Raw genomic sequence first — 21,812 nt, 5'->3', positions numbered from 1 at the left:
TGGTCTTTGAGGAAGTGCAATTTATTAAATACATATGCTTTTAAAGGAACAGCCTCACATTTCTTTCCAAAACTTACCAGTGTTTGGCCAGTCCTGGGGAATGGCTTTATGTTTTCAGTCATTTAACAGTGGAAGGGTAATGAGGCTGTGGATCCATGGAGCTCCTCCTTCACCTCGTGGACCACATCCAAACATCAAATGGTGCCGACCTCTAGAGAAAGAGGCTGAGTTTAAAAATTAGGGTCTAGTCTGTTGGTCTCAACCCATATATACCTCCTGCAGCTGGCTCACCCAGAGTTTTAAAATCCTCTGTTGAATCCCAGGTAGTTCTTATTTGTGCCTATGAGAGAGGGAAAACACACTGCCAATGAAAATGTTGTAGACCAGCACAAAACATCCTTCCCTTCTCCCTCCTTTACAAAAACCATGTTCTCTGTAAAGAACTTCGAACAAGCCAGGAGCAGTGGCACACATCTGTAATCTCAGTGGCTCGGGAGGCTGAGGCAGGAGGATTGTGAATTTAAAGCCAGCCTCAGCAATTTGAAGAGGCCCTAAGCAACTCAGCGAGACCCTGTCTCTAAATAAAATATAAAAAAGGGCTGGGGATGTGTCTCAGTGGTTAAGTGCTCCTGAGTTCAATCTCTGGTATCAAAAACAAAAACAAAACAACAACAAGAAAAAAGCAAATATAGATGAGAAAAAGTGAACTACTCCCAAATGCCTATGGTCCTGAGATAATCATATCAACATTTCATTGATGTGATGCCAAACCTTTCCAATGCAGAATAGGTGGGGATTACACAAGCAACATGTGCTTAGACTAGCCAGATTCCAACTCCGTCTCTGCCACTTACCACAGTATGATCTGGGAAATCAGGAAGATGATGGTACATTCCTCAGCAATCTTCTGAAAGTGAATTAAACATATGCTCTGCTCAGAAGCATGCATGGAAGAAAACATAATAACTGAGAGCTACTGCCCATGTCCAGACAGGCATACAATACAACAGTGTCCCCCACATGTATAGGCCTGTCCACGGCACGTACACAAGACTGTGGTAAGCAGAATGAGATCACTTGATACAATATGAAAGAGATTTTTATATAAATAAAAAAAGTGATGCAGATCTATATTTAAGTACCAGGGATTAAACTCAGGGGCACTCGACCACTGAGCCACATCTCCAGCTCTATTTAGTATTTTATTTAGAGATAGGGTCTCACTGAGTTGCTTAGTGTCTCACTAAATTGCTGAGACTGGCTTTGAACTCACGATCCTCCTGCCTCCATCTCCTGAGCTGCTTAGATTACAGGTGTGAGCCACCGCGCCTGGCTACATCACCATTTTCACAGCTAAATACTGTCTACTGTACAGAAGGACCATACCGAGTACACCAGGCAACCATTGATCGCTTAGGTTGTTTGCATAACTGTTTGGAGCTGTACTTACAGGTTGCCTAGTAGATATCACAGAAATTCACAAGCAAGTCAAATAAGGATCGGAAAAGCAACTGTCCATTAAATCAAACCAAGACTCTCTTCTGTTCCTTTGATCCTCAAGCTAGTGAAGTGGCTTCTTCAGCCCACTCAAGTGTCTAGTTGTGATTTAAGTCAGACCACATAGCTTAATACCTGCCGAACATTAAAAACAGGATCGTGAGTTCAAAGCCAGCCTCAGCAACTTAGCAAGGCCCTAAGCAACTCAGTGACACCCTGTCTCTAATAAAATACAAAAAGAGTCTGAGGATGTGGCTCAATGGTTAAGTTCCCCTGGGTTCAATTCCCAGTACCAGAAACCAAACAAAAAAACCCAGGCTCATCATACTTCATTATAAATTTATTTAGCAAAAAGACAACATGATTCTTAATTAAAATTAAAGTCAAAATCAGGAATACTTCCAATGCTTCCAATCCAACTCTGCAGATCTGTCTGGGTATCACTGCTGTCACGTCCCTCACACATCCAAGGTGGCCCCTGAGGGTGGGGCATGGACACGGCGTGGCTGCAAAGAGACCTCAGGTGAAAACACATCCCCTAAATTCATTTTCTAAACCAACTCTCCTGAGAATGTCAGCATAACAAGGTCCGAGGTCTGTGGCGGGGCCAGAATCCCAAAGGGTCACCATCATTCATAGTCTTGCCACGAGTCTTTAGTAGGCAGTTCCGAGAAGGAATAATTGTTGGCCACAGGTCTGTTGATAACAGGCGTGTCCACCAGCTCCACGGTACACAGTCCTGGGCCACAGCCGCTGCAGGGCGCTCGCTCTAGTTCCAGCACCGTGATGTTGTTTGGGGCCGAGGTTGTTAGGATGTGCCGTGGCACGAACAATGTCATCTGGGGGCCCTGTGCTGGCCAATAGCGGCCAAGGTTAAAGCCGTTAATCCACACCTGCCCCTGGAAGGAGAGAGAGACAGAGACACACAAAACCATCAACCCAGGATGTACGGGCTGCCCTGAGGAGCATGGGAGCCTGATGGACAGAAGCCAGCAGCAATGGGGCAAGAAGTGCCCCAAGGGAGGTGGGCTGAGAACCAGGCCCAGGCTAGCCTTGGTTCCAGCATCTGCTGGGATAACTGGGACAGGGGAAGGAATAATAAAGTCTCACCCCAGACACCTACTCCTTCAGGAGAACAGAGGCTTGGTCTGCCTGACCGTATGCAGCAGTGACAAATGCCAGTCCTGGAGCCCAGTGAGGCAGTCACAGGTGTCTGACTGCTGTCCTGGCCCAGGGTCCTGCGTTTACGGCTCTGCACACCGCCGCTCCCTGACTTTCCTCTGCACAGAAAAGATCCACTGAGCTGCTTCCTCCTAGAGATGCGCTTTCCTTCTCTGTTCTCCACTCCTGGAGGCGGGTCTCGGCCACATGATCTGCTGTACATTCAGTGCACACACCTTGGGCAAGGGACTCCAGGGCCTGCAGCCTTCAGACAGGCAGGTCTCAGGAGCCATCCCCCAACCAGCTCCTCAAGATGGATATGAGGTCTGGAGGAAGGAGGTCAAAGGGGCCCATTCAGTTGGGCATCATCATGAATGCTGGGTCCCTCTCAGAGCATGGGCCTCACGTTCCTTGCAAGAAGCAGAGGCGATCCTACAAGCTGCAAAGATAATTCCTGGGAGCAGGGGAACTGCTTCCTGTAACAACACTGAAAGAGGAGGAAAAGCTTTTGCAGGGCAGGGACCATGGTTGGTGTATCTGTATAGCCTCCCTGTGCAGGCGAGGGTTTGCTCATAGAAGGTGGCTAAATAGGTGGAATGTTCTATTACAAAGAAAGTATGTGGGTGTATGGGGGGGGGTTGTCGCATACCTATGCAAAACAAAATCCGGGAGAGGAAGGAAGGATGATTGACAGACAGGAGGGAGGGAAAAATAAGGGGGTGGAGGGAATGGGATGAAGGAGGAAAGAAAGTGATACCCGCAGTGGCCCAAATACAGCCGGAGACACCCTGGTCCCCTTCATGCTATGACACAACTGCAGTTGTTCCCCCTAGAGTCACTTTACCTTTGGAAATGTTTTAGCCTCCCAGTGTCCCCTTTATTCTAACTCCTTCTGAATTTCTTACCTGGGTTCCTATATATATTTTTAAAATATTTTTTTAGTTGTCAATGGACCTTTATTTATTTATACATGGTGCCAAGAATCGAACCCAGTGTCTCACAACTGAGCTACTACTCCAGCCTCTGGGTTCATATCTTAGTCCTGCCACTTCCTAACTGTCAGACCTGGGGCAAGTTTCAACTCCATTTTTCATACCAGTAAAATGGGGAGGATGGTGACAGAAAGAAACCGTGCACATGTGGTGGTCTGCAGGGCCTGGCTGGGGAAAGCACACCTAGTTGGAGACACTCCTTACTTATCTGGAATGGAAGCCCGGGGTGCTCACAGCCCACTGAAGGGGCCCAAGATTGAAAACCACCCATCTGGTGGATTAACTCATATAGAAAAAAGGATGACAGTTTCACAGTTCTCAGAACTCTTTTACTCTTGTTTTTACCACTGGATGTTACCTCCATCTATCCTAAAAGATAATATACCCCAACAGCCTTGTCGAGTTTTCATCAGTTTAAAATCTGTCAGGGTCTTGGTTTTGCAGTATTAGAGAGCAGTGCCACCGTACTTTTGTGGTCAAGGGGAAGATGTCTTCAAAAATCAGATTAGCGAGAGGGCTTTGAGAGCAGAACATGAGGAATGGTGTGGACTGCAGCCTTCACGATAGGTTCCCAACCAAAGCCACGTCAGGTAGGGCACAGTGGCACATGCCGGTCATCCCAGTGACTTGGGAGGCTGTGGCAGCAGGATCGCAAGTTTGAGTCCAGTTTGGGCAGCTTATCAAGACCCCATCTCAAAATATAAAAGTGGAGCACCTGTGTAATCCCAGTGGTTTAGGAGGTGGAGGCTGGAGGATCGCAAGTTCAAAGCCAGCCTTAGCCATTTAGCGAGCCCTAAGCAACTCAAGGAGACCCAATCTCTAACAGAAAAACGGGATGGGGATGTGGCTTAGTGGTTCCTTGTCCTCCTGTTTGCCACTGGTTATCACTGTGCCCAGTTCACAGCAGGCTCAATCATGACTGCTAAGTGAGTGACAGGGGGTTAAAGAGTCATGTGCCTCCTTCAAGGATCTTAGAGCTATGTAAACTTAACCCCGAAATGGGGAGAAATTTCAGATGAAAAATATAGACGTTTGATTTTATTTTCCCCCTTTATTTTTTAAAATTTTTTTTAGCTGTCAATAGACCTTTACTTATTTATTTTTTTAATATGCAGTGCTGAGAATCAACCCAGTGCCTTGCACATGCTAGGCAGGTGCTCTACCACTGAGCCACCACCTCAGCCCCTTTCCCATTTTTAATACATATATTTGGTAAAATTAAAATTTAACCTAGGTGGGGAGGTACCCACATGTAGTCCTAGTTCTTAAGAAAGCTGAGGTACATATTAAGAAGTTCAAGGACAGTTTAAGCAATTTAATGAGGCCCTGTCTCTCAATGAAAAATTAAAAGGGCTAGGGATGTAGGGAAAAAAACTATCTGGCCCTAGAGTTTCTTTTATATTATTCTTAGTAGTAGTGATGGTGGTATTTGTTACTAGTGATTAAATCCAGGGGCGCTTTACAACTGAGGTACATCCCCAGTTTTTAAAAAATATTTATTATTATTTTTTTAAGTTGTAGATGGACACAATACCTTTATTTTATTTATTTATCTTTATGTAGTGCTGAGGATCAAACCCAGAGCCTCACATGTGCTAGGTGAGTGCTCTAGCACTGAGCCACAACCCCAGCCCCATTTTTAAAAGTTTGAGGCAAGGTCTTGCTAAGTTGCTGAGGCTGGCCACCACCTTGCCATCCTCCTGCCCTAGCCGCTCAAGTTCCAGGGATTACAGGCATGTGGGTGTTTCCTTTATAGGAATTTCTTTTTTAAATCACACATTCAAGTCTTTTAATGAATATAAGTTTATTTTGATTTTTCCGTTTTTTTTTTTTCTTTGTCAGTTTTGTTAGGTGTGGGACACTTTCAATTTCATCTATCTTTTCAAATTTTTAGCATATTCACAGTATCCTCTTAAGTCTGGTAATATAGTTTCTTATTACCAGATTAGTGATTAGTTTTGCCATCTGCTTTTTCCTTGATCAGTCTTGCTAGATGGCTGCTGCTGCTGTTGCTTTTTAATTTTTTTTTTTTTCCAGGAACCAACTTTTGACTTCATTGATTTTCTCTTGCACATTTTTTTATTTCATTAGATTCTACTGTTATTATCTTTAAGCCTGAAGCATAACATGCATGCAGAAAAATGCAGTCTGTCCTCCCATGTTCATGAATAGGTAGATTATTATTAAAATGGCCAGACTACCAAAAGCAATATACAGATTCAATGCAATCCCCTTAAAAATACCAATGACATTCTTCACAGAATAAAAAGACCACCCTAAAATTCATTTGGAAGAATGAAAGTGCCAGAATAGCCAAAGCAAATTTAAGCCAAAAAAGCCATGTTGGAGGCATCACAATACCTGACCTCAAATGGTACTACAGAGCTATAGTAACAAAAACTGAATGGTACTGGCATAAAAACAGACACATAGACCAATGGTACAGACACAGAGACAACCCTACACAGATATAATTATCTGATCCTTTACAAAGAGGCCAAAAACACACTGGAGAAAAAGATAGCCTTTTTGACAAAGGGTGCTGGGAAAACTGATTATCCATATGGAGAAGAATGAAAGTAGACCCCTATTTCTAACTTTGCACAAAAAAATCAACTCAAAATGGATCAAAGATGTAGGAATTGGACCAGAAACTATGTAACCCCTAGAAGAAAACACAGAGTCAACTCTCCAGCATGTCGGCACAGGCAACAACTTTCTCAGTAGGACCCTAAAGCTTGATTTTTTTTCTTTTTTCAGTACTGGGGATAGATTAAACCCAAGGACACCTAAAGCTCAAGAAATAATGCCAGGAGTTAATAAGGGGGATGGCATCAAATTAAAAAGCTTCTGCACAGCAAAACAATCCATTAGGAATGTGAAGAGAACCTACAGAATGGGAGAAAATCTTTGTTAGCTTCTCTTCTGTCAGAAGATCAATATCTAAACTATATAAAGAACTCAAAAAAATTAACACCAACCTTCCCAATAACCCAATTAATAAATGGGCAAATGAATTAAAGAGACATTTCTCAGAAGAAGAAATACAAATGACCAACAAATATATGAAAAAAATGTTCAATATCATTAGCAATTAGGGAAATGCCAATCAAAACTACACTGAGATTTCATCTCACACCAGTCAGAATGGCAGCCATCAAGAACAAAATAATAAGTGCTGAAGAGGATGTGGAGAAAGAGGAACACTGCTGACAGAGGTTGGCCTGGCCGCTCCTCTCAAGGTGGGTCCAGCGACTCGGCACGGTCAAGAAGGCTGGGGCAGTGGAGAACACGGATCAGGGTCCTAGACTATGAAGAAGCAGAAGTTCCTCCCTTTACTTCACTCGTCTCTGGACAGCAGTGGCAACATGTGCAGGATGAACCAGGACAGGTCAGTGTTCTGCCTGACCCAGTGCTGCTGCAGCTCACACTTAACCCAGACCAGAACTGCCAGGAGGGCAGTCTTTGTAGGTGCCTGGTAGTCCCCACACATTGGGGCCCAGGCTGGCCCTGTGTTCAGTGAGATCTGAATGTGCTGTGTTTGAAGCAAGGGTTCAAAACATAAATGCTGTCACAGAAGTGCTGAACACAGAGGGACAGGCTAGGTTGTGTGCAGAATTATGAGCAAAGTAAATATTTGACTAAATACACAAAGTATAGGATGTAGCCACGTCTAGACACCATGTTGTATCTGAATAATTTTTGTGCCAATAAATGACATCAGTGGTTTGTAAAGTAGACAAACCACTATGGAAATCAGTATGGAGATTCATCAAGAGGCTAGGCATGGAACCTCCAGGGACCCAGCTATGCTACTCCTTGGTATTTATTCTAAAGAATTAAAGTCATCATACTATAGTGACACATGCAGACCCACTTATATCAGCATAATTCACAGTAGCTAAACTACAGAACCAGCCTAGGTGTCCATCAATGAATGGATGGATGAAGAAAATGTAGTATACATACACAACAGAATTTTACTCAGTCATAAAGAAAAATGAAATGTCATTTGCAGGTAAATGGATGGAACTAGATACCACTATGTTAAGTGAAATAAGCTAAACTCAAGGTCAAGGGTTGTATGTTCTCTCTCATATGTGGAAGCTAAAAAGGAAAAAGAAAGGTGGAATTGGCAGGGATTGCATGAATGTCAAAGAGATCAGTGGAGAAAAAGGACTAGGGGTGGGAGAAGTACTGGGGAGTGAAGTTGGTTAATTATTATATTATTATATTGTGTAAGTACAAATATGTAACAAATCCCATCATTAAGTATAACTATAAATACCAATAAAAAATATGAAAAGAGAAAAAAAAAAGAAATGCATAAGCTAGGGTTGTGGCTCAGTGCTAAAGTGCTTGCCTGTACATGTGAGGCACTGGGTTTGATTCTCAGAACTGCATATAAATAAATGAATAAAGGCCTATCGATGTCTAAAAAATATTTTTTAAAATGCAGGTTGTCATTTCACTGTTTAATGCTGAAAGCAAATAAACATTCTTGTACAACCACCACTGAGATCAAGAAATAATATATATGCACCCAGAAACAACCCTTTTGTCCCCTTGAAGTCACCATCTCCCACCTCTTCTCCAGCAATGTTCACTATCCCGATTTTACTTGCCATTGGTTAGTTTTGCCTACTCTTAAACTACATGTAAATGTTTGTAAATGTCTTATGTAGTTTTTAGTATCTACCTGATTACCTAGAATAGTCCTGTGCTGATTTTAATTGTTGTATGATATTCAATGGTGTGAATATACCAAAAAAACTTTTTAAAAATGGTGTGAGGGATCTAACCAGGGCCTCACATATGCAAGGCAAACACTCTACCACTGAGCTACACCCCTAGCCTAGAATATGCCAATATCTACTTATTACTTCTACTGTTAGAACTAGGCATTTGGGTTGTTTCTAGTTTGACTATTAAAAATGGCATGACCCAAACGAACATTCTTGTATGTACCTTAGGGACACATATGCACATCTTTCTGATAGAATAGAATGTTAGAATTCCTGGGTCAGAGTATATCCAAATTTAGTAATATAAAGAGTATTGATAGCCAGGCATGGTGTTACATGCCTGTAATCCTAGACTTGGGAAGATGAGGAAGGAGGATTGTAACTTCAAGGTCAGCCTGGACAATTTCATGAGATTCTGTCTCAAAATAAGGGTGGGGGGCTGGGATTTTGTGGCTCAGTGGTAGAACACTTGCCTTGCACGGGCGGGACCCAGGTTCAATCCTCAGTACCACATAAAAATAAAAGGCATTGTGTTGTGTCCATCTACACCTAAAAAATAAATATTAAAATAAAAAAAATAAGGGCTGGGGCTGTAGCTCAGTGACAGAGCACTTGCCTAGCACGTATTCTGCTACCTTTCCTACCCCCTACTATCCCCCCTCCCCTTCCCTCTCATTTTCCCTCTCTACCCCATCTGCTGTTGTTTAATTCTCTCCCTTGTTTTTTCCCCTTTCCCCTCACAAACTCTTATATGTAATTTTGTGTAACAATGAGGGTCTCCTTCCATTTCCATACAGTTTCCCTTCTCTCTCCCTTTCTCCCACCCCACTCGTCTCTGTTTAATGTTAGTCTTTTCCTCATGCTCTTCTTCCGTGTTCTGATCTTAGTTGCTCTCTTTATATCAAAGAAGACATTTGGCATTTGTTTTTTAAGGATTGGCTAGCTTCACTTAGCATTATCTGCTCTAATGCCATCCATTTCCCTGCAAAATCCATGATTTTGTCATTTTTTAGTGCTGCGTAATACTCCATTGTGTATAAATGCCAGTTTTTTAATCCATTCATCTATTGAAGGGCATCTAGGTTGATTCCAAAGTCTAGCTATTGTGAATTGTGCTGCTATGATCATTGATGTGGCAGTATCCCTATAGTATGCTCTTTTAAGGTCCTCAGGGAATAGACCGAGAAGGGTGATAGCTGGGTCAAATGGTGGTTCCATTCCCAGCTTTCCTAGGAATCTCCATACTGCTTTCTGTATTGGCTGCACCAATTTGCAGTCCCACCAGCAATGTACAAGTGTACCTTTTTCCCCACATCCTCGCCAGCACTTATTGTTACTTGACTTCATAATGGCTGCCAATCTTACTGGAGTGAGATGGTATCTTAGGGTGGTTTTGATTTGCATTTCTCTGACTGCTAGAGATGGTGAGCATTTTTTCATATACTTATTGATTGATTGTATGTCCTCCTCTGAGAAGTGTCTGTTCAGGACCTTGGCCCATTTGTTGATAGGGTTGTTTGTTATCTTATTGTTTAATTTCTTGAGTTCTTTGTATACTCTGGATATTAGGGCTCTATCTGAAGTGTGAGGAGTAAAAATTTGTTCCCAGGATGTAGGTTCCCTGTTTACCTCTCTTATTGTTTCTCTTGCTGAGAAAAAACTTTTTAGTTTAAGTAAGTCCCATTTGTTTATTCTTGTATATAACTCTTGGGCTATGGGCGTCCTATTAAGGAATTTGGAGCCCGACCCCACAATATGTAGATCGGAGCCAACTTTTTCTTCTATCAGGCGCAGAGTCTCTAATTTGATATCTAGCTCCTTGATCCATTTTGAATTAACTTTTGTGCATGGCGAGAGAAAGGGGTTCAGCTTCATCTTGTTGCATATGGATTTCCAGTTTTCCCAGCACCATTTGTTGAAGATGCTATCCTTTCTCCATTGCATGCTTTTAGCCCCTTTATCAAATATAAGAAAGTTGTAATTTTGTGGATTGGTCTCTGTGTCCTCTATTCTGTACCATTGGTCCACCTGCCTGTTTTGGTACCAGTACCATGCTGTTTTTGTTACTATTGCTCTGTAGTATAGTTTGAAGTCTGGTATCGCTATACCTCCTGATTCACACTTCCTGCTTAGAATTGCTTTTGCTATTCTGGGTCTTTTGTTTTTCCATATGAATTTCATGATAGCTTTATTTCTACAAGAAATGCCATTGGGATTTTGATTGGCATTGCATTGAACCTGTAGAGAACTTTGGGTAATATTGCCATTTTGATGATGTTGGTTCTGCCTATCCATGAACAGGGTACATTTTTCCATCTTCTAAGATCTTCTTCTACTTCTCTCTTTAGGGTTCTGTAGTTTTCATTGTATAAATCTTTCACCTCTTTTGTTAGGTTGATTCCCAAGTATTTTTTTTTTTTGAGGATATTGTGAATGGGGTGGTTTTCCTCATTTCCATTTCAGAAGTTTTGTTGCTGATATACAGGAATGCCTTTGATTTATGCATGTTGATTTTATATCCTGCCACTTTGCTGAATTCATTTATTAGTTCTAGCAGTTTCTTTGTAGACCCTTTTGGGTCTTCTAGGTATAGGATCATATCGTCCGCAAATAGTGATATTTTAAGTTCTTCTTTTCCTATTTTTATGCCTTTAATTTCTTTTGTCTAATTGCTCTGGCTAGTATTTCAAGGACTAAATAAAATAGAAGTGGTGAGAGAGGGCATCCCTGTCTTGTTCCAGATTTTAGCGGGAATGCCTTCAGTTTTTCTCCATTTAGAATGATGCTAGCCTGAGGCTTAGCATATATAGCTTTTACAATGTTGAGGTAAGTTCCTGTTATCCCCAGTTTTTCTAATGTTTTGAACATAAAAGGATGCTGTACTTTGTCAAATGCTTTTTCTGCATCTATTGAGATGATCATATGGTTCTTATCTTTAAGTCTATTGATGTGGTGAATAATATTTATTGATTTCCGTATATTGAACCAACCTTGCATCCCAGGGATGAATCCTACTTGATCATGGTGCACTATTTTTTTTGATATGCTTTTGTATTTGATTCGCCAGGATTTTATTGAGGATTTTTACATCTAGGTTCATTAGAGATATTGGTCTGTAGTTTTCTTTCTTTGAAGTGTCTTTGTCTGGTTTTGGGATCAGAGTGATGCTGGCCTCATAGAATGAATTTGGAAGAGCTCCTTCTTTTTCTATTTCTTGAAATAGCTTGAAAAGTATTGGTATTAATTCTTCTTTGAAGGTTTTGTAAAACTCCGCTGTATACCCATCCGGTCCAGGGCTTTTCTTGGTTGGTAGTCTTTTAATGGCTTCTTCTATTTCTTCCTTTGTTATTGGTCTGTTTAAATTGTGTGTGTCTTCCTGTCTCAATCTGGGCAGCTCATATGACTTAAGAAACTTATCGATGTCTTCACTGTCTTCTATTTTATTGGAGTATAGGGTTTCGAAATACTTTCTAATTATCTTCTGTATTTCTGTAGTGTCTGTTGTGATATTGCCTTTTTCATCCCATATGTTGGTAATTTGAGTAAATTTTACTTTTAATTAACTATAAATGAAAATATATATCTATAGTTAGAGGCTGCCATATTGACAGCAGGGCCGGAATGGTGAAAGGCTGTGATGTCATCACCAGCAGTCTCTGTACCTCTCATCCAGGAAGCCTCCTTACAGGCCTCGACTATCTTTCCCCTCCCTCCCTCCCTCCCTCCGTGTGTCTGTCTTTCTTTCTCTCTCCTTTTTTCTGGTACCAGGGATTGAACCTAGAGGTGCCTAACCACCGAGCCACTCCCTAGCCCTTTTTTAATATTTTTATTTAGAAACAGGGTCTCGCTGAATTGCTCAGGGCCTTCACTGTGTTGCTGAGGCTGGTTTTGAAGTCGAGATCCTCCTGCCTCAGCCTCCCGAGCCACTGGGATTACAGGCGTGCGTCACCTGACTGTCTTCCTCTCTTAATTCAAGAACCCAGGCTCCCTGTGGAAGTCAATCTGGCCACTTCCACACACCCTGCTTCCCACCTACCTCCTCACCGAGGTCCGGAGCCCTGCCCTCCTCCTCCTTGCTGTGTCTCGGCTGTTCTCCCCTTGCTCACTCAGACGTCCACTGGACTTTTCCCCACTTCTTCAACAAAACTCCATGCTGGCCTCACCTGGGCATCACTGGAACACTGTCCCCAAGACCTGAAGTCTTCTGAGATCTCAGGTCACAATTCCACCCTTGCCTTCTCAGACAGGGTCATGGTCCTCCTAGGGCTGGGATTTTCCCCTCCAAGTCCCTCACTATCCCTTTAATCTCTTCTTCACCTCGCTCTGACCATTAGTAGAAAGTTGCATCATTTGACTTGGTTTATCAGCCACTGAAAGCTGTAACACGGGCTCTACGTAGAGAAGGGCTTTGTACATTTTGTTATGAGGCGATACTGTCGGCACTCAGTTGCACAGAGTCGTTCAACAGAACACGTAGCCTCCCTCATTACGTGACACTTGTTCATAACTGTGCCTGGGAAAAAAGATTGCTGAAGAGATGACACAAAGTCGCACTGAAAAGGAGACTTCACGCCACTCTGTTCTCAGTTTAAGAGTTTTAAAGAACACTGCTCACCAAAAGGAAAATTAAATGCTGGCATTCCTGCCTTGATTCAGAACAAAATAGCACTTTAAAACAATAGAACTTCAGGCAGATTCTGTTTAAAGATACAAACACTCTAATCTTTGTTTCTCTTTAAAAAGTTATGCTGAAGGTGGCTCATGCCTATAATCCCAGCAGCTCGGGAGGCTGAGGCAGGAGGATTGCAAATTCAAAGGCAGCCTCAGCAACGGCAAGGCTCTAAGCAACTTAGTGAGAGCCTATCTCTAAGTAAGATACAAAATAGGGCTGAGAAAAAAAAATAGGGCTGAGGATGTGGCTCAGTGGTTGAGGGCCCCCGAGTTCAATCCCCAGTACCTCCACCCCCCAAAAAAAGTCATGTTGAAATTATTGTTAATATAGGTGACTTAAAAAGATACCTTCTTTATTAATAGGAGGATCCTATCAGGGGCTAAGTATTTATGCATGGATATCAGTGGCTTCTGGAATGTCCCAAGACAGGTCCGACTACAGTGTTCCACGGCAAAGTCTGATTTTACTGACCATGTCTTGACCCCGGCAGACTCCCTGCCCTTAGCTATTAACATCACAGTGATAATAATAGTTTCAATAAATTTGAGGTTACTGGAAATACCTGACCTATTTCTTTGTTGATCAGACTGATATGTGTGCCTGTCTGCCTTTCTGTCTTAAGTTATCTGGATAAATACTATCTTCTCAGAAGAGTTTAAAGCAAAATACTGTCTTCAGTTGTTATTTAAATTTTTTTCCCATTTTTTTGTCAGGGGGAGTTCCTTTAAAAATGATCATGAACGCAGGTTGAGTGCCGACTTGATCACGTTCTCAAAGACACGTAGACGACTTGAAATGGAAAAGACAGTTTCAGTTCCCAAGGTTAAAGTCTCACCACACACAACTCATGAATCACTGAGCTACTAACTTGGGAAAAAGAGAATTAAAAAAAATATATATAAAATATGAGGACGGTTGCTCAGAGATGTTAAGTAGATCTCCCTGAATACACAAAAGATAATTAATATCCTCCTTCCTTCAGAGTCCCAGTGGCACAGTTACATTTCTCTGCTTCCTCTTTAGAGAATAAAGTTAAATAACTTTATGTTTTCTTCTGTATTTTAGGATAAATCCTGTGTTAGTCAGCTTTCCAATACTATTAGAAATACTTGGGATAATCAACTTATAAAGAGAAAAGGTTTAGAGTGGTTTACAGTTTTGAAGGTTTCAGTCCATGGTTATTTGGCCCTGTTGCTTTTGGGACTGTGGTGAAGCAAGAATCATGGCAGGGAACACCGGGTGGGGCAAAAGCACTCACCTCAAGGTTGGGCAGTGAAAGGGGGAGAGAAGACACAGGGTCCCAGGATCCCCTGGGATCTCATGCTCCCGATAACCTAGATACAGCCTGCTATAGCCCCATTTCTTAAAGGTTTCACCACCTCCCAATAGCACCACACTGAAAACCAAGCCTAAAATTTAACACATGGCCCTTTAGGTGGATGCTTAAGATCCAAGTAGAGCAGAAGCAAACAGAACTGAAGGCATCAAAAGCATAAAATATTACCGTAAAAGAGGAATCACTTTTCTTCATCACATCCAAAATGAAAAAGTCCTTTCCTTCTCAACACCCAAGAGTTCTATCACTGCTGACTGTTTTCATATAGTTCTTCACCGAACGAGTCACGAGACCACCTCACATACTAACAGCTGAGAAGCAAAAACTATCTCCAGGCTGCCACATAAAGCTTGTGATGAAGTTCATTAACTAAAAATTGCAGGAAATTCTTCTTCACGTGCAACAAATCTGATTATCTAGTATCCAAGGGCATGAGTTTTATAGAGTAAGCAGATCTTGTAGGAGGTGTGCATACTTGTAAATTAGGCAATTTTTTTTTAAACTTAGCATATCAAATTTAGAAGTAAAGGAGGGTCAAACAGTGCTAAAATCTTGTGGCATGTTGGAAAAAAAAAAAGGCATGATTCTTTGAAGTTCCCTTTATCAAGAGCTAGAATCTGTTTCTTCATTCCTTGGATCTGGCTGAACTAGCGACTTGTTTTTGCCAAAGAATGAGGGGCAGGTGTCATGTGAATTCTGACTTGGGCCACAAGCAGCCTTTCATCACTTGAGGTACGGGGTTTGAACTCAGGAGTACTCTATCACCAAGCTATACCCTCAGCCCTTTTTCATTTTAAGAGATAGGGTCTCCCTACATTGCCCAGGCTGGCCTCAAGCTTGTGATCCTCCTGCCTCAGCCTCCAGCTTCCCTGGGATGACAGATATGCACCAACAACCCCCCAGCCTTACACATATGCATTCTTTCTTTGAATCCTGCTCAGGGACCAGGTGAACAAGCCTAGGCTAACTTGCAGGATGATGAGAGAGACATAGTCTTTTCATTGCTCAGCTGATAGTCAGCTAATATCCAGGTAGTCGTGCCTAGCTGAGGCCAGCAGAAAAACACCCAGTTTGCCAATATTCAAAATTGTGGGCTAAATCATTGTTTTAAACTACTAAATTTTGGGTGGCTTGCTATGCAGCAAAAGATAATGTATATACATCTCCATAGTCCCAAAATGCCTTCCCAGGATAGTTTACAGGAGTCAGGCATGGTGGTGATGCCTGTAATCCCAGCGGCTCAGGAGGCTGAGGCAGGAGATTCTAAGTTCAAAGCCAGCCTCAGCAACTTAGCGAGACCCTATCTCAAAAATAGGAAATTAAAACAAAACAAAAACACTAGAGTCGTCCTGTATTTGCGGGTTCCTCTTTCACTTGTCAATCACCCAATCCTGCCAGGGCCCCCTCAGCCACATCTGTGCCTCTTCCAGGGATTGTTGAGCAGGACTGAGAGGATGCCTGTGAGCACTCCACAGTGATTGGCATGTGCTAGGGTCTCTCACGTAGCTGCTAGGATTAGCGTTTCCCACAGCTGCACCTCTCCATCTCCAAGGCTACTTTCAAGTCCCAGCTTCTCTCTTCCTCCAGGGGCCACTTCTGAGCAATAGAGCACCTGTTGTTTACCTATGATCCCATGACTAAATAGGAACTGTGGCTTGCTGCCACTACCCAGCATAGAAAGATCATGTCCCTTTGTATAATGACAGCCAGGGAAAAGAGCAAAACTCACAGTCATGTCTATTGTATGCAAATCACTTTTCATCATCATAAAGTCAAAAAATCATAAGCCAAGGACTCTCTGTATTTACCTTTAGGAAGGTAAGAAGATTTCAAAAGCAAGATTCAAGAATAGTTAAAAGAAGGGATTTTTTTCATCCCTTTAATATAATTTTTTTCTTTCTTTCTTTTTTAAAGAGAGAGTGAGAGAGGAGAGAGAGAGAGAGAATTTTTAATATTTATTTTTTAGTTCTCGGCAGACACAACATCTTTGTTTGTATGTGGTGCTGAGGATCGAACCTGGGTCGCACGCACGCCAGGCGAGCGCGCTACCGCTTGAGCCACATCCCCAGCCCCAATATAATTTTAAAAAAAATTATATTAACATAAATGTTTATATTAATTTAATATAAATTTTAAAAAATTTATACTAATATAAATGTTTATATTAATTAATTAATCCCTTTAATATAAATGTTTAAAAATTTTTGCTGTGTGTATGTTTACCCATTGATTGTGAAATAATTTGCCTTTTAAAAAGAAAATTGTGGGCTGGGGTGTATGTAGCTCAGTGGTACAGTACATGTGTAACATGAATGAAATCTTGGCATCCCTTTGATCCCTGGCATCACTAAAGAAGAAAAAAAGTAGCCGGGCTCAGTGGCGCACGCCTGTAATCCCAGCGGCTCTGGAGGCTGAGACAGGAGGATCGTGTGTTCAAAGCCAGCTTCTGGAAAAAGCAAGGTGCTAAGCAACTCAGTGAGACCCTGTCTCTAAATAAAATGCAAAATGGGGCTGGGGATATGGCTCAGTAGTCAAGTCCCTCTGAGTTCAATCCCTGGTACCCCCCCCACCCCCGCTCCCCGCAAAAAAAAAAAAATAAAGAAAACTTCTTTTAACCAGTATTGCGTTTAGATTCCCAACTCTCTGAAGCCTACTTTTTAGGGGAGGAAAAATGGGACATCATCTTGGCCCTCTCACCACGACATTATCATATACCCAAACCAACCGCAGAAACTAAACAAAAGCAAGAAGGCTACCCAGGATTTCAATGAGACCTGTCCACACCCATCTCAGAGATAAGGAGCACCAACGTCATAGCCCGGGCAGAACACAACACTGTGGGCACGGCACCCAGCATGCCACGTCTCTGGGCACCGAGGACACTTCCTACCCAAGGAGTCTGCCGTCAAGACAGGTCTGTGCGAAAGCACTGACCTTGTTTCTTGGATGGAGTGAAACACGCCTGACCTCTTCCCAGTGAATCCAGCAAACATTCACTTGGCCTTAACCAGAAAGCCACATCCGACCCAAGCCAAGCCAGAGTCATCAGAAGTGATTTTTTATCTTGTGAATCACCCTTATCAGTGACTTCATTCACTACATCGAACTGGTTTCTTTAAGCGAATGAATAGTAAAAGCCAAGTGGCCTGCCACAGGCACCTCCCCTGATGGAGGAGCGAGCCTGGCAGCAGTCTTAGCAATGGCTGGGGTGCAGGCTTTGTTTGGCTCACCTCTCCCCCAAAACCATCTGTCCAAATGCAGATTCTCCCAAATGTCAGAACTCAAGTTGGGGTGTGCATATGTTTATGCACTTACACTGGTCATTCAGAACCCCCCTGAGCTGGTCCAGGCCTGTTCCCAGCAACAAGGACCACAGGATACTAGAAAAAAAATAAAACCCCCACATACGTTCTGTTACATGGGTATGACGTAGATGCATCTTCCAATCCACTCAACTCCAGGCCCACAAATCCCTTGGATGGGCTACCGAGATATAATTCATATACAATTCAGTGGTGTTTAGACTGCCTTAAAGCCGTGCAACCATTTCCATAATTTCAGAATTTTCCATCATCTCCAAAAAGAAATCCTGTATCCTTTAGTATTCACTTCTCCATTTTCCCACAGTTCTCCCCGACCTTCTTTACTGTCGCAACCACAAATCTTCATGTCTGTATAGATTTGCCTATTTGGGACATTTCATATAAACAGAATCACATAATCTACGCCTGCCTTAACCTGTTTCTGTTACTATCACAAAATAATTGAGACTGGATAATTTAGAAACATTAGAGGTTTACCTAGCTCATAGTTTTGGAGTTCAGAACCATGGGCCAAGGTCCAGGGATCAAGCGGCCACACCTGGAGAGGGCTTTCTTGCTGTGGGACCCTCTGTGGAGTAATGAGGCAATGCAGGACATCTCACGACCAGGGGGTGGCATACAAGAGAGCCAACTTGGCTTTTATAACAGACCCCTTCTTGAGATAACTTGTTAATTCTTGAATGAAAAACATAGTCTTGAGGTTATAGGTTGCATGCCTAACCACCTTCTTAAAGGTATTACTTGGTCCCACCTTTTTTTTTTTGGGGGGGGAGTGCACTGGGGGATTGAACTAGGGGCACTCAGCCACTGAGCCACATCCCCAGCCCTATTTTGTATTTTATTTAGAGACAGGATCTCACTGAGTTGCTTAGCAACTCACTTTTGCTGAAGCTGGCTTTCAACTCACGATCCTCCTGCCTTAGCCTCCTAAGCCGTTGGGATCACAGGCATATGCCACGGCGCCAGGCAGTCCCACTTCTTAATACCTCATAATGGAGATTAAATTTCAGATGGGTTTTGGTGGAGACGTTCAGACTTTTGTGACTAGCTTCTCTCTTAGCATTAGGTTTAATATTCTCACGTGTTGTAATATCTATCAGTACTTAATTTCTTTTTACTTCCAATTAACATTCCATTGTATGGATGTACCACATTCTGTTTATGAATTTGGCAGTCGATGGACACTGGGACTGTTTCAATTTCTTGGCAATTAAGACTGATGTTGATATGGATACCTGTGTTTTTTGTTTTGTTTTGCTTTTAGTACCAGGGTTGAACCCAGAGGTGCTTAACCACTGAGAAACATCTACAGCCCATTTTTTTTTTTCATTTTGAGACAGAGTCCTGCTAAATTGCTCAGGGCCTCACGAAGTTGCCAAGGCTGGCTTTAAACTTGCAATCCTCCTGCCTCAGCTTTCTGAGTCACTGGGATTACAGGTGTGCACCACCATGCTCGGTGGATACCTGTGTTTTTGAGTGGACCTATGGATTAGATGATCTTTGGGGTCTGAACCCTCTGACACACTCACAAATATTGCATATCTATGCATTTTTCAAGCATGAAAGTGCAGAGAATTCACCAGACTGACCAAAGTAGTAAAGAGCTCCTGCTTAAAGACAAGTTTGGTGGCAAGTGCCTATTGTCCCAGCTACTTGGGAGGAGGCTAACTCGGGAGGTGGCTAACTCGGGAGGTTGACACAGGAGGATCACCCGAGCTCATGAGTTCGAACCAGCCTAGGCAATATAGACCAGCCTCCAGGAAGATCCCGTCTAGATGATCAGCACAAGCCCCTCCTGGCCCTGCGCAATGCTACCTGTCTCTGCACATGGGCCTCCCAGTCAAGCAGACCTGGGACTCCTGCCACCTACTTGAGAACCTCATACAAGTTACTCAGCTCTCTAAGCCTCTGCTGCTCATCTGCAAAGTGGAGATAATACCGGGCCATCCTACACAGTGCCTGCTTTGCTGAGTAAGGAGATAGTGTCTACAAAGTGTTCAGCACAACGCCTGGGTCCCGAACTCCCGGGTGTGACACCGTCACGACCCTCTGACCTCCAAAACGTCCCAACCTTTCCCATCTCCGTATCTTTGCTTCCACTGAGGAAGGAGAAGAGAGATGACGACGGGGCAAGGGAGCAAGAACGTGTTTGCCAGCTAAAGGGGGAAGATGTTTCCTTTGCTTTTGGGTCACAGAGTCCCTAGATAACGTTTGTTAGCTGCAGAATGGTAGCTGGCAGAAAGATGGGAAGGCTGATGAAGGCGGAGGAGGAGCAGATCTTGGCCTGGAGGAAGGAGGTGGGGAGGGGATTCAGATCTCAGACTTCCTCCTGAGGCCAGCGGGCAGGAAGTGAAGGTGGAGATAGAGAGATAAGTCTGACAGGAAGCCCAGGGAACACAGGAATCACACCTGACAGCAGTCAAAGAGGATGAGGTCCTGGGGGAGGGGGCGGGGGAGAGTAAGGTGGCTTAAGGAGAGAGGTGAAGGTTAGAAAAGCCAATAGGAAAAGGGAGGAGAGAGAGCCCAAGACCCCTGGGCATGTATGAGAGCTTCTAGAGGCTGCAGGCAATGAGAGGGGATGGAGCCTGGTGAATGCTTGGGAGATGAACCAGTGGAGAAGGCCAGTGGTGGACACCTTCTAAAAGGAGGATGAACGAAGGAGACAGAGAAGGAGGATGGGGGGAGAGCAAGTGGGCTGACAGATCTTGAAAAAACCTAGTGGTGGCCAGGTGCAGTTTTGTGTGCCTATAATCCCAGTGGCTTGGGAGGCTGAGGCAGGAGGATCACAAGTTCAAAGCCAGCCTCAGCAAAATTGAGGTGCCAAGCAATTCAGTGAGACCCTGTCTCTAAAGAAAATAACAAAATAGGGCTGGAGATGTGGCTCAGGGGTTGAATGTCCTTGAGTTCAATGCTGGTTATACACCCCTACCCTGCAAAAAAAAAAAAAAAAAAAAAAGTCTAGTGGTGATATCTAGGCTGGATCAAGGAGAAGCTGCAGCCTTAAGGTAGAGAGTTTCAGGTCATTAATAAGATCTAGGAGCAGGCTTGGTAGATATGAGAAATTTGGGGAATAAAAACATGGAGGTGGCAGAGAGGAGATTAAAGCTAAAACTTAAGCAAGAGCTCAGAAAGAAAAAAAAATGCTTAAAACTCATGTTCATCATGTCCTGGGCCAAAAGCGAGTCTCCTTAGGTTTAAAATGATTGTGCAACCATCATCGCAATTTTTTTTTTTTTAGGCTTGCTGGGGGTTGAGGGTGCCGGGCCTCACACAGCTCTTACCACCCCTATATCCCTGGTTGCATCACATCATCACCATTTAATTTTAGAACATTTTGTCAGCCTCCAAAGAAATCCCATACCTAATTATAGCCACTATCCATTCCTACCCTCAGTCCTAGGCAACCATTAATCCACTTTCTGTCTCTATAGATTTGCCTTTTTTAGAACCTTTAGGATAAATGAAATCATACAATACATGGCCTCTTAAGGCTGGTCTCTAACTCTGCATATTTTCAGACTCATCTGTGTTGGAGATGAGTATTCTATTCTTCTTTACTAAGGAATACTCTTCCAGTGTATAGATGTGTCACAAATTTATTTGGTCACCAGTTAATGGATATTATTTCTAGTTTATGGATATCATAAAAAATGCTGCTATGAAAATGTACATATAAGTCTTATTATGGACATGTTTGTTGTTACCTCTTGGGTCTATACCTAGAAGTGGAACTTCTGGGTCTATGATAATTCTACATTTAACTCCTGAAGAAATTGCTGAACTGTGCTCTCGTTTTGAATGGTTGTACTATTTTACACTCCAACCAACAATCAGGAGCATTCTTCTGTTCTATATCCTTGTGAACATTGGTCAACATTGACCAAGGATGTACAGCCGTATAGAGCTGTGTGAGGTCCTGTCCCTCTTATTATTAGAGTCATTAGTTTGCAGTGAAGGGACATTTTATTGTGTGTGGTTGGTTTGTTTTGTTTTCATTCTAGTACTGGGGATTGAATCCAGGAGCACTCTACCACTGAACCGTATCTCCGGCTCGTTTCGTTTTTAATATTTTGAGACAGGGTCTTG

General features: G+C 42.8%; 1 protein-coding gene across 1 annotated transcript in view; it reads right to left on the bottom strand.

Annotated features, from left to right (window-relative positions):
• Positions 1-1,299: 1,299 nt before the first annotated feature.
• The window catches only part of GLB1 (galactosidase beta 1), a 93,125-nt gene continuing 72,612 nt past the window's right edge, over positions 1,300-21,812 (bottom strand). The window contains exon 16 of the mRNA XM_081284384.1: positions 1,300-2,396. Coding sequence (XP_081140510.1) covers positions 2,127-2,396 — 270 coding nt within the window. The 3' untranslated portion in view covers positions 1,300-2,126. The remainder of the gene's footprint in view (positions 2,397-21,812) is intronic.

Source organism: Spermophilus citellus (genome assembly GCF_964194105.1).
Source record: "Spermophilus citellus genome assembly, chromosome: 3".
NCBI lineage: Eukaryota > Metazoa > Chordata > Mammalia > Rodentia > Sciuridae > Spermophilus > Spermophilus citellus.
This window is presented reverse-complemented; position numbering and strand designations above follow the sequence as displayed.